This window comes from Natrix helvetica (assembly GCF_964273705.1).
Source record: "Natrix helvetica genome assembly, chromosome: 5".
NCBI lineage: Eukaryota > Metazoa > Chordata > Lepidosauria > Squamata > Natricidae > Natrix > Natrix helvetica.
The window spans coordinates 93340307-93353809 of NC_138551.1; the positions used below are offsets into that span (position 1 = coordinate 93340307).

The window sequence follows — 13503 nt, forward strand, 5'->3', positions numbered from 1 at the left end:
GCCATAACTTTTCTTCTGTGTTGTTCCTTCAGCTTCCCAGACTAGGAATTCAAGCAGGGGTGGGCTACAAAAACTTTAGCAAGGAGTTGTCTGCCTGGTTGCTGGATGGGTGTGGTCATGGTGGGCATGGTCTAACCAGCCTCCTGCACCATGGGGTGGGCAGGGCCAGCCAGGAGTGGTATTTGGGGGTTTTCTGAACTGCACAGAATCTTAGCTAGAGGTTTTCCCGAACAGAGGTGGGTTGCACTTACCTTCACTACCAGTTCACTGATCATGCGTGTCTGCCCATTCCATTTGTGCATGTGCCTGCATCGCCCTACGCACATGTGCACAATCCACCGCCCCTGTGAGAAACAGCTGATTTTCAGGCCTCGCACAGGTGCCACACACTGTGCGAACATGCAGAATTTGCCTTCCCCCCCCAAAAAAAAACAGGTATAAAGCGCAGGCGGATGGACGGGCCAAAAGAGCCACCATACTGGTTCACCCTCAGCTGCTCCGGGCTACTACTGGTTCGGCCAAACCGGGCCGAACCAACAGCACCCCACCTCTGCTCCTGAACCCCTGCAAACCCCCAGCATCCCACCCCTTCGAGACTGCCTGGTTAGAGCTGGCTTCGTTTTTTTTAGAATCTACCAAACTGGTTAGGTGTGGTCATCTCCTCTGGTAGAAATCCAACATCAAGAGGCTAGTTATCCAACTGTGAAACAAGGCCTAATTGCAAAGAGATGCTCTGTTCAGACACCAATGTTCTCTAAGATAGGTCAGCCTAGGCTGAAAGAGGAAGACAAATTCTTTGGCAGTAGAAATGGATGGAGGAAAAGGTAAATTGCATTTTTCTTTCCTTAATTTCCGGAATTAACCTCCAAGCTACGTAACAATTAACTTGAGTTATGGCCAACAAGAGAAAAATTTCCTGCTAGGGGAATACAAAAGAAGAGAGAATTCAGTACAAGTTAAATAATTTTTTCCACATGAGGTCCCAACATCTGCTTGGAATTTCATGGGCCACTGAGAACATACCCAGCCAATTTCAATCCATACTCGGCACACCCTCCTGACTTCACTGTGATTTCTTCTTCTTATTAAAATGCCTCTCGGTACTGCTGAGAAAACGCCTGAAAATTCAAAATCTGGGTCCCTCCCCCATCCAACACAAGGGAAATGTATGTCAAGGGGATAAGCAGTCTTCCAATATTTCAGGCGTTGCCACAAAAAAGAGGGTGTCAACCTTTTCTCCAAAGCACCAGAAGGCAAGACAAGAAACAATAGACAGAAACCAATTAAGGAGAGACGCAACCTGGAATTAAGGAGAAACTTCCTAACAGTGAGGACAATCAACCAGTGAAACAGCTTGTCTTCAGATGTTGTGGGTGCTTCATCACTGGAGGCTTTTAAGAAGAGACTGGACAGTCATCTGTCTGAAATGGGATAGGATCTCCAGCTCGAGTAGGAAGTTGGAAAAGAAGACCTCCAAGGTCACTTCCAACTCTGTTATTTTTACATCTTCCTGCACTTGTGCAATGAAATAATAAACTTATAAATGCAATGCAATGAAGAAACTTTCCACTGTGAACCCTACCAATGACTGTAACATCATTGGCTTGACCCAAAGGTGCTTTTTTCAAGAGGCAAGTGGACTTTCTTGCTATTCTTTGAAGATGTTTCACTTCGAAATGTCTTCAAAGAATAGCAAAGTCCAGCTGCCTCTTGAAAAAGCACCTTTGGGACAACCACGACCTGGATGATGGAGAAACTTCATAGACATCATTGGCTTGATTTACCATGTTTCATGTAGCCAGGAGGTCTACGAAGCCACAATGGCATTGCATGTGTGAGGATATCATCATTTAAATGATAACCAAGGCATCCTACCTGTGAGAATCAAAAAAATATAGCCTATTGATCTATTAGATTCAATGTCCTGTAGATGATAGCAGACCCCAGAAGAAAGAGATATGAACCAAGGCTTTCAGCTAGGATACCATAACTATTTGTGGCTAACTGCTGAGCCATTGCTAACTCTGAAACATGTTTTTTTCAAAGTGTGCACTTGTATGGATACGTTTAAAAGAGGAAGAATGAAACTGTTGGAAAGGAGGGACTGAAAGTAATGTACACAGGTGTTTATGGAAAGTGACAGTTAGTGAAGTCGTGAAGCGTGAATGTGGTTAGAGGAAAAGTATAAAGATAAAAAGTTCAAGATCAGCTTGGGGCTCTTTGATGTATAGCAGTTTGTGTTGGACCTGCTATATCTCATTGGACCCCATTGCAATGGCTTCTTAATACAGGTGTATTACTGCTATTATATCTTTTATATCTCTTCCTTTCTTATGTTCCAAATTATTAGAAACAATAAATCTCGGATCTTAAAGTAAGAATTATCGCTTGTGTTGTTGCCTTTGTTTCCTATTGGGATGTTCTTATGACATAACAAGCCCACCATGAATGCACATAATGAATGCTTCGTCCCTGCCTCGCTTCCTCTCACGAACAAACCAGGATCGGTCCTCCAAAACTAATAATTAGAAGAAAGAACCCAGAAGCAATTGCGAATAATGCTGAGGTTGTCCCTTCACACTGGAAGACCAGAGTAGGAAGCTAAAATGATGAACGCTGATGCTATTTGTTGTCTGTGGAGATTCAGGTCATAGTTGTCTCAAAGATGCGTTTTCAAAAGGTAACTGGGCTGGGTTTTTTTCCTTGAGGAGGAAGAAGAACGTTCACTTCTCATCCAAGAAGCTTCATCGGTTCATGAAGAACCGATGAAGTTTCTTGGATGAGAAGCAAAATGTCTTCTTCTTCCTCAAGGAAAAAAAATCCAGTTGCGTTTTGAAAAAGCACCTTTGAGATAATGCTACTTTTGTTTAATGTTTATAGTAATAGAATCTTTCAAGTCTGAATGTCGTTCCCCCTCTTTCTCTTTATCTTCTGAGAACCAGGGAAGGTCCTCTGGGTTAGGGCAAGGAGAAAGCAAGCTACTTTTTCAATGTTCCGCTTTGCCCCGGAGCGAATAAAACAATGTTTTTGGTGGATAACAGCCAATAATAAGAAATGGATGTTTGTCCAAAACTGTGACTGCAGATGAGACATTTGGGCCGCTGAGATCACTGTCTCCTACAGAGGATATTTCTTGAGAATAACGCCTATTCTCTTCCAGGCAAGGTAATTGCTTTCTTGAAATGTTCAGTACGATTTAGATGCTGGAATTGCCTGCCAAAGAACTGTGGCATTTCCTAGCAATCTCATGGGGCTTCTTGAGTGACACAATGAATAATGATGCAGAGCAGGGTTTCTCAAAAACGTGGCAACGTTAAGATGAGAAGACTCCAGCTCCCAGAATTCCCCAGCTAGAAACTCCTCACTTCCTGATCCGACAATTTTTCTAAACAAAATTGTTTAGAAAAAACATTTACATAGAAAGCAAGGAGAGAAGCAACCTGGAACTAAGGAGAAATTTCCTAACAGTGAGAGCAATTCATCAGTGGAACTACCTGCCTCCTAGAAGTTGTGGGTGCTTCATCCCTGGAGGCTTTCAAGAAGAGATTGGACAGTCATTTGTCTGAAATGGTAAGAATCTCCTGCTTGAAAAAGGCTTTGGACTACAAGACCTTCAAGGTCCCTTTCAACTCTCTTATTCTGTTTTGTCCCATTCTGGCATAGGACTGAAGACGCCAGCCACTATTAATGCATTATTTTAAAGAAAGGTTTGGGGTTTTGGGGGGAAAGGCCATCCTGGCAAATGAGGTAATATTTTTGGCCAAAGGTTTTTTTTTAATCCAGGTCACCTAAGCAATGGGGTCAAGTGCAATTTATTCTTTTTCAATTTAGAATGGGTTCTGTTTTGTTTTGTTCTTTTCTTTTCTGTTTTGTTGGGAAAAGAAGACACAGAACCTGGGGATGTGGTGGCTCAGTGGCTAGGATGCTGAGCTTGTCGATCAGAAAGGTCAGCAGTTCAGCAGTTCGAATCCCTAGCGCCGCGTAACAGAGTGAGCCCCCGTTACTTGTCCCAGTTATGTCAACCTAGCAGTTCAAAAGCATGTAAAAATGCAAGTAGAAAAATAGGAACCACCTTTGGTGGGAAGGTAACAGCGTTCCATGTGCCTTTGGCATTTAGTCATGCCAGCCCACTTGACCACAGAGACGTTTTCAGACAGTGTTGGCTCTTCGGCTTTGAAACGGAGATGAGCACTGCCCCCTAGAGCCAGAAATGACTGGGACATATGTGCAAGGGGAACCTTTACCTTTAACTGTGAGGAAGGAAGGGGGAAATGGAGGGGGGAGGGAGGGAGGGAGAGAGAAAGAAAGAGAGAGAGAGAAAGAGAGAGAGAGAGAGAGCACTAAACTTGTGTGCACAAGAACAGTCTTTGCCAACAGCATTTCTGTGTCCCCAATTTGGAACGGGATGGAATTCCTCTGCAAACAAATCAAACGTCTGTTGTTACAGAAGATGGTCTGATTCATTCCATTCTGGCCTGTTTACTGACAAAGATTTCCTCTCTCCAACAGATGACATCAGTGGGGTAAAAATGATCTTGGCTTAAACAAGTGTCTACTGTGGTTGTGTTTGCTTGTGTGCCCAGAAAGCAAGTAAACCTATTTTCAGACACTCAGATATTTTTAAGAGCATTGAATTCATGGGCCTCACTTGGATTATTATAACACTATGCCCTTAATATATTGTGGGTTTTTTTTGAATATATATATATATTGCCACCCACCAAATGCCACTCACTCATCATGAAATCTCCAGGACCGTAAAGCCTACGAACTTGAAATTTGGCATATATGTTCCTCTTGGCTTCTAGATGCTCACTAAGAAAGGATTTTTCGAAATGACCATGAGATCATTAATATTTCTTATACAGTAATTAACTCGCTCTGATGCTAAGGAGTTCTACTCCCCCTCCCCATCTGAAAAGAACTCTGTTCCAACTGCCATTTTCCTTATATTAACACGGTGATGCTATGGAGTTAGACATTCTACTCCCCCTCCCCACCTGAAAAGAACTTGATTTCAACTGCCAGTTGCCTCACATTCCATTACCTCAGTTTGGCAGACGTTGTACTCCTTCACTCAGGAGCAGTCTGGGGCTCCTTACAGTACTAAACGTTGGTACCTCACCAAAATGTCTATTCCTTCCACCTATGGAACTGCTTCCAGACTCAAGGCAGCGCCTGAAAAGAACTTGATTCCAACTGCCAGTTGCCTCACATTCCATTACCTCAGTTTGGCAGACGTTGTACTCCTTCACTCAGGAGCAGTCTGGGGCTCCTTACAGTACTAAACGTTGGTACCTCACCAAAATGTCTATTCCTTCCACCTATGGAACTGCTTCCAGACTCAAGGCAGCGCCTGAAAAGAACTTGATTCCAACTGCCAGTTGCCTCACATTCCATTACCTCAGTTTGGCAGACGTTGTACTCCTTCATTCAGGAGCAGTCTGGGGCTCCTTACAGTACTAAACGTTGGTACCTCACCAAAATGTCTATTCCTTCCACCTATGGAACTGCTTCCAGACTCAAGGCAGCGATATTCTCTTATGCGTTTCAATCACTCACCACCATTGAGCCAATAGATTGAACTGGAATGAACTGGATTTCTTCTGCATTGTCCAATCACATAGTTTCATCGCAAAGCAGAGATATCCAACTAGTCCCTTTATATTTTACGCTAATTCTTCTAACAGTTCTGTGAGAACTGGGGTCTCTTAATAAAATCTGCTTATAACTTGCCCTCAGAATCCATTTTCTAAAAAGTTTGCAACTCCCTAAATTGTATATATAATTTTTTTTAAGTAATTAAATATTTAAACATGTAGTAAGGCTACAGTGCAGTGGAAACAGCTTCCCAGTGTTAGCTCATTTAATTTATGTTGGCTTGTTGAAAATATGTCCCCTGTCTCAGGACAGGAGAGTAAATATTCCCATGTGGTTATTTTAAGATACATTTCTTATTGCTTCTCAGTCTAAGCCTAGAATAAAAACACTGTAAAGAATTTTGTGGTTATACCAAAATCAGAAACCTTTGAAAAGGTTCTGAAAAGAAAATGGATTTCTGCTTCGGTTCTCAAACTTTACGATGCTATGGTCTCCTAAAATGATTAAATGAATTTTTATATGAATTTCTGATGAATAAATACTTTTCAAGGAAGGGAGGGAGGGAAGGAGGGGGGAGGAGGGAGGGAGGGAGGAGGAAGGAAGGAAAGAGAGAGGAGGAGGAGGCAAGGAGGGAGGGAGAGAGAGGGAGGGAGAGAGAGAGTGGGAGAGAGGGCGGAAGAAAGGGAGGGAGGGAGGACGGCAAGAGGGAGGGAGGAAGGAAATTAAATGAAATGAGAGGGCAGGTAGGGAGAGATAGGGAGGGAGGGAGAGAGTGGGAGAGAAGGAGGAAGAAAGGGAGGGAGGGAGGGAGGAGAGAGGGAGGCAGGAAGGGAAGGAAGGAGAGAGGGAGGACGGAGGGAAGGAGGGAGGAGGGAGGGAGAGTGGGAGAAGGAAGGGAGGAAAGAGAGAGCGGGAGGAGGCAAGGAAGGAGGGAGAGGGAGGAGCCAGGGAGGAAGGAAATTAGATGAAACGAGGGAGGGAGAGCAGGAGTGAGGGAGAGAGATAGACGGAGGGAGGTCTGGGAGGGAGTAAGGAAATTAAATGAAATAAGGAGAAGGGAGGGAGCAAGAAGGAAGGAAGGAAAAAGGAAAAGAGGAAGGAAAGAAGGATGGAAGGGCTAGCTCCAAATCAAGGTCAGATCTTGGTGGCTTCATGATCATGGCATTCTGCAGGAGAATGGTCAAAGTGTAGTCAAATCAAAATGGCAGCTGCAAAGGTGGACTCAAAGCTTTCCCTGTTTTTCATGTTTGTCCCAAGAGACAATAGCATGGGAAAAACCACACTGATAAAAAAACATTTGCTTGCTTTTCAGCAACATTTCAGCTTTTTGCCTCTAAACTTGGATTGGGGCATACAATACCTACGGCATTTTGATGACCTTTGATCTTTTGGGGTGTAGCTTTGAGCTTTGTAAGGACAGGGGATCAATTTAGAACACCAGAAACTGATTTGGCAGAGACATATGTTAAATTCAAAACTTCCTTGGGTGCCATGAAAGAGCTGCACTGGTTTTTTTTATAGGATTCTTGTGTTTTTGACAAGCCAACTAAGCATTCTAGTTGACCTAGAGTGGTTGAGAGAACAAAGCAGGGTTGACCTGGGACAGGATTTGGATGAGGGGCTATCAGGAAACCCCAAAAACATATTTTAGAAGAAAACAATGGCAAATCACTTCCACATCAAGCAAGGAAACCACATAAATGGATCTGTGAAGAATCAGACTCAACTTAAATTGAACATTGCACTTTATTGCCTACTAGTGCTCATCACCTGGCATTGCCCACGTATTTATTTATAGGGGAAAAATGTCCGGACCAAATGCAATTTCTAATGTTGGATTTTTCCCCTTACCAGAGGTAGCCCCCTTGTGGAGTACTGTGAAGCCATTACCATGGCAACTCCACTGCAATGTACAGTAGAAGCAATTTTACAGCAGTACAGTAGAAGTCATTTGAAGGCACAACAGGCTGTATCTTAACAGAACACCCCTCCAAGGGACGTTAGGGGTGTCTTACCCCCACAGTATTTGTCTCCAGAAAGTAAATCATCTGTGTACCAAGTTTTGTTGAAATTGCTCAAGGCACTCCAGAGTTATGCTGGAACATACATACAGCCATACATACATACATACATACATACATACATACATACATACATACTAAAATAATAAAAAGAAGAAAAGAAGAAAGAAACAAAAAGAAAGAAGAAAGAAAGAAGATAGAAGAAAGAAAGAAAGAAGAATAAAGAATAATATATATAAGAATAAAAATAAAATAAGAATAATATAAAATATATAAAATAAAATAATAATAATCAAGAATAATAACTATCTGATAAAATGATCTCGACACTATTCAGAGAAACTCCTATAGGTAGTGACCAACCCATTTTTTTTAAAGGGTAGGACATGACATCTGTTGAATTTTCTATGCAAGAGTAGAAATCTTCTCCTTGGGGAAGAAAACAAAGATATCAGAATGTCATTTGTTCCTTTGTATCTGAGTATATATGTAAACAATGAATCACGTCAGCCAGTGTTTTATGATCTGGCAAAATAACCCCCTTGAAAGATGTGGAAGCATTCCTTTGAGCTCTATGTACCCTGGATACAGCAACCTTTATTTCCAGATAAATAATTACAGGCTTAAAACCTTCCTTAAAATTTGGCTTTGCTTATACAACAACTTTTCAAACTTAGCTGACACAAATGACCCCTCAAAACAACCGTCCCTGCCCATCAAGCCACCGATTCGGTGTGTTGCAAACCATTCCCCGTAGCTGCTGTGCTATTTATTTCAGGAGACAGCATGCCAGCAAATCCTTATTGATGTATTAGCCAAGGAAAAGATGAGATATTGATTGATTAGATTGTTGATTAGATTATTGATTGATAGAACTGCGGAAAAAAACAATTGCTACCAACATGCCTTCCATTGAGGACCTATACACTGCACTAGTCAAAAAGAGGGCTGTGAAAATATCTACAAACCCCTCACATCCTGGACATAAATTGTTCCAACTTCTGCTCTCAAAAAGATATCATAGGGCACTGCACACCAGAACAACTAGACACAAGGAAAGTTTTTTCTCCGAATGCCATCACATTAGTTAAACAACTAATTCCCACAACACCGTCAAATTATCTACTAAGACTATTACTATTCTTCTCATCCTTTCTAATATCTAGCTCTCCCCACTTATGACTATAACCATGTTGGTTGCATCTTTACAATTTATATTGTTTTACTTGTTTCCTAGCGTGATTTGGTTGCTTATTAGTAACCTATGACTATCACTAAGTGTTGTATCTTATAATTCTTGATGCATGTATTCTATTTTATTTTTCTTTATGTACACTGAGAACATATGCACCAAAAACAAATTCCTTGCGTGTCCAATCACACTTGGCCAATAAAGAATTCTATTCTATTCCATTAACTTCTCAAATAATTGGGCCACCGAGACTTTCCCACCCATTGAGCTGCTTCGGAAAATCTTTTGGGTTTCCAGGCAACAATATTTGCATCTGCAAAGGGGGAATAATCTGCTAATGAAGCTTCTGTCTTATTAACAATCACTCTGAAGATTAGTGCCTGCCAATCTTCCCTAAATGTATTCGTTTTCCCCAGTAAAACATAGCCTGCTTTTAACTAAAGAGCAGACTTGCACGCCTCTTTCTTGTCAGGAAATTCACCCACTTTAAAAAGTATCCTCCACCTTCGTTCAAGCAAACATCTTTTACCTTCTAAGTTATTTCACCTTTGGAAATGAACGCTGAGCGAGCGTTGCAAGCTTTTAAAACACTTACCGGGGTCTCGGTGGTTCAATATGAAAAGTACCAAGAGAAAGACAGTGGAATGCATGGTTTTGCAGCCTCTGTCCCTCTCGCCTGCTTTAGTAGAAATAAATAGCTTTTCTTCCCAGGATCAACTTTTGGCAGAATAGCTGGGATTGGTAAGAAAGAGTCTGAGCTCGGCCAAATTTCTTACGTAGCCCTCTCGCCTTCCTCCCCTCCCTTCTCCTCCCCACCTTCAAACGACAGAGGGTCTCGTTATCCATTGGGATTATTCTGAGCCAGATCTGTCACAGGAAAGAGTATTAGTTTTATCCATTTTGGCTGGCTCTTGAATGGAGGGCGTTGGAAACCTTTTGGTGGTCGCATCGACGAGAGCGAAACAGCTGCATTGTTTGTTTACAATGTACAATCTTTAGCATGCAGAGAAAGCAGCAGCAACCATTCATATGAATTCAGCTTGACCTGCAGAGCAAGCTTCTCTTCCTACAGCAGGGATTTATTTAGCTTTTTCTGGGGTGTTCCATTCCGTGCCTCGATTTTTAGCTGGGTAACAGAATGGCTAAATCAACCCATAAAGCACACTGCAGCACAATGGTATATATGTCTAAGGGCTACTGCTCTTTTATAGATTGCAAAAAGTGTCTGTTGTGGCCTGCCAGCGGCCAGCAGAGCTGGCAGCAGATTTGGACAGTGAGAAGGTTGGGGAGGAACATGGGCCAGTCCTGGAGTCTGGGGAAGGCTCTGATGAGGGCTCTGTGTCAGAGGCAGAGAGGGGGCCAGAGCCGTATGCCAGTTATCAGCTGCCTTCAGAGTCAGACATCAGTGAGGAAGACAAACAGATGAAGCCTGTTCCCAGTGTGCACATGCACAGAGTTGCCAGGCAAAGGGAACAGCTAAAGAACAGGGGTTGACTTGGGAGGAAGGCCACAGGTGGATGATAAATGGCCCCTCCCAGAGGAAATAAAAGAGGAGCGAAAGGGGAGTGGAGTTTGCAGGAGACAATTAGTTTGCTTAATTGGTTTGTGACTCTCCAAGACACCTTGCCAAGTTTTGCAGATATTGGCCTATCAGCTCTCTAAGCCAGATAAGGTCTGTGACAATAAATCTTCCCTTGAAAGACTTTGCTGGATATGAATGAGCAGAACTCACAGTAAATTAATAAAAGAGGGTTTTATCGGGACAAGGAGTTTACTTCATGCTCTTGAGAAGCCTAGGTCAGAACAGTGTCCAAAAAACTAGATACAGGCAGTCCTTATCTTACAGCCATTCTCACTTAGTGACCGTTCGAACTTACAATTGCATTGATCAAAGTGAATTAGGGCTGTTGTTCATAGTTGTGACCATTGCAGCATCCCCATGGTCACGCGATCAAAATTCAGAGGCTTGGCAACAGGCATGTACTTATGACGGTTACAGTGTCCTTGGGGGTCACATGATCCCCTTTTGCGACCTTCTGACAAGCCCAGTCAACGAGAAAGCCAGATTCACTTAGCAACCTAACTTAACCACTGCAGTGATTCATTGAACAGCTGTTGCAAGAAAGGGTGTAAAATGGAGAAAACTCATTTGACCACTGCCTTGCTTAGCAACGGAGCTTCATAATCTCCCCTCTTTGGATTGTTGTTAAATTGGCTTGAAATTTTTGCCCTTGTATGTTGTCCTTGTGCTGGATAATCACAGAGTTGGTTTCCTGCTATCTCATCTACAGAAAAAAGAAGAGACACAGATGCTAAGTTTGTCACCCATCACTTTTCAGGGAAATCAAGTGACTGGGAACTAAAACAATAAAGACAGAAGGACAATGGAATGGAATGGAGTGGAATAGAGTGGAATGGACTGGAGTGGAGTAGACTGGAGTAGAATAGAATGTATTATAGAATGGAATGGAGTAGAGTGGAGTGGAATGGAGTAGAATGTATTATAGAATGGAATGGAATGGAATGGAGTGGAGTGGAGTGGAGTGGAGTGGAGTAGAGTAGAGTAGAGTAGAGTAGAGTAGAGTAGAATAGAATAGAATAGAATAGAATAGAATAGAAAAGAAAAGAAAAGAATAGAATATTCTTTACTGACCAAGTGTTATTGGACACACAAGGAATTTGTCTTCAGTGCATAAGCTCTCAGTGCACATAAAAGCTATAAGTGATAAATCACGATCATAGTCATCATAAAAATACATTCAGCATAAATCATAAGACACAACAGTTAAATGTTAGAGATAATCCATTAGATGCTTGTGTCACTTTCTGTCCATTAAGCTGTTCCACAGAGCAGTGGGAAAGACCATAGAAAGTTGGTTGTCTCATCTGTTCTGCTTAGAGACTGAGCTATCAACTTTGTGGCCATGTCCCATCGTTACCCTCTCTGGCCCAGTTTTGGTGAGGACGTAGCTGTGAATCAAATCACAATAAGGTTAAGTGGTAGCTCCTGGCTTCTGACCAAGTGGTCGCCAGGGTGGAGTTGCACTCTCCCGGAGCTACTCAGAGAAAGGGCGTCTCAGGTAGGACTAATATCCCTTCTCCTGACTTACCAAAGCAGGATGATCATTGAGTGGGACGCCGCTTGGTTCGAAGTCCTTGTCTCTGTGCGCATTCTTTGCAGGGCCCGCTGTCCAAAGGATGCTTCCGCTGAAGCAAATACGTCCAATTTGCAATGGTGAATAAAGGGCGAAGGAGAAGCCCATGTCGCTGCTCTGAAAAATTTCTTTGATGGATGCTTGTGTATCCCATGCTGCTGTTGTTGCTGCATTTCTGGTAGAGTTCACAGTCACCCCTCTGGGAGCTGGTAATGCCTGAACTTCATAGGCTTAGCGATGCAAGCTCTCAGCCAACGGCCAATTGTCGACGGAGTTACCTTGGAGCCCATCAATGCAGGGTGGAAAGACACAAACAGTGCCTCAGTCTTCCTCGTAGAGGAGGTTCTCCTGATGTAAATTCAAATGGCCCTCCTCACATCCAAGATGTGCCATTTCTTCTCCAAGGCATGAGATGGCCCTGGGCAAAAGACTGGCAGAATGATCTCTTGGGCCCTGTGGAACCAGGAATTCACCTTGGGGATGAAAAAGGGATCCATTCTGAGGACCACCCTGCTCTGATGAAACATACATACCTGTTGTGGCCCAACAGGATCCATTGGAGCTGCTGAGGGACTCAGATAGCGACGAACCCTATGAGTCGGCTATGGAAAATATGGAAGACCCTGGGCAGGGTTCAGACTCAGAGCAGGAATCAGAGAGGCTGGTTGGCCACCAGGAGGCGCCTGAGGCATGGAGCAGTGGGAAAGATCAAAGGGAGTTGGTCCCTGATGCCAGGCAACAGAGGGCAGAGAAACGGAGGCAGCAGTTACGGAGACAGACTCATAAGAGATAATCAAGCCCAGGTGGTTGTGGCTTGGCCCGTCCCAAGAGAGTATACAAGAAGAGACTTTGGGAGGAGTCCTTTTGCAGGACACAACCGTTCGTAACAATCTGGAGAAGCTCTTGTCTGTATCAGTTGGAGTCTGGTTGCTGCCAACGTCTTGCCTGTGAGTCGTGTTTGGGCTTTCAGCCAACAGGATTATAATTACTGTAAATAAAGAGTGGCAAACAGCTAAGCCTGTGTTGGCGTTCATTACCGGACGAAGGGGGGCCAGAACACATACCATATTTTTCGGAGTATAACACGCGATTTTGGACATGATATATAATGATGTATAAGACATGATTTTGAAGAGGTAAATTTAAAAAAAGTGTTTGCACTCTGCACATCTCATTTTTTGAAAAAAAAAGTGGGGGCATGCAGAGCTTTGAGAGGCTTGTAGAGTGCTCCTGGGGGCTGGGGAGGCAAAAACGGTCCCCTTTTTGCTCATTTTTGCCCTCCCCAGCCCCTAGGAGCACTTTGCAAGCCTCCCAAACCCTCTGCATGTCCATTTTTGCAAAGGGGGTAGGGTTTCGGTAGGCCAAAAATGCTGTATTCAGTGTATAAGATGCACTCAGATTTTAACCCTCTTTTTTTTGGGGGGGGAAAGGTGCGTCTTATGCTCTGAAAAATATGGTAAGTCTTTCCTGACTGAAAGCGCAGCCAGCTCCGAAATGTGCCTGGCCGAAGTGATGGCCACAAGGAACGCGACCT

The 13503-nt window shown here is 43.2% G+C and overlaps 1 protein-coding gene across 1 annotated transcript in view; it reads right to left on the minus strand.

Annotated features, from left to right (window-relative positions):
* The window catches only part of PLAC9 (placenta associated 9), a 17775-nt gene extending 8208 nt beyond the window's left edge, over positions 1 to 9567 (minus strand). Inside the window, exon 1 of the mRNA XM_081953798.1 lies at positions 9410 to 9567. Coding sequence (XP_081809924.1) covers positions 9410 to 9464 — 55 coding nt within the window. The 5' untranslated portion in view covers positions 9465 to 9567. The remainder of the gene's footprint in view (positions 1 to 9409) is intronic.
* Between the last annotated feature and the right edge of the window lie 3936 nt (positions 9568 to 13503).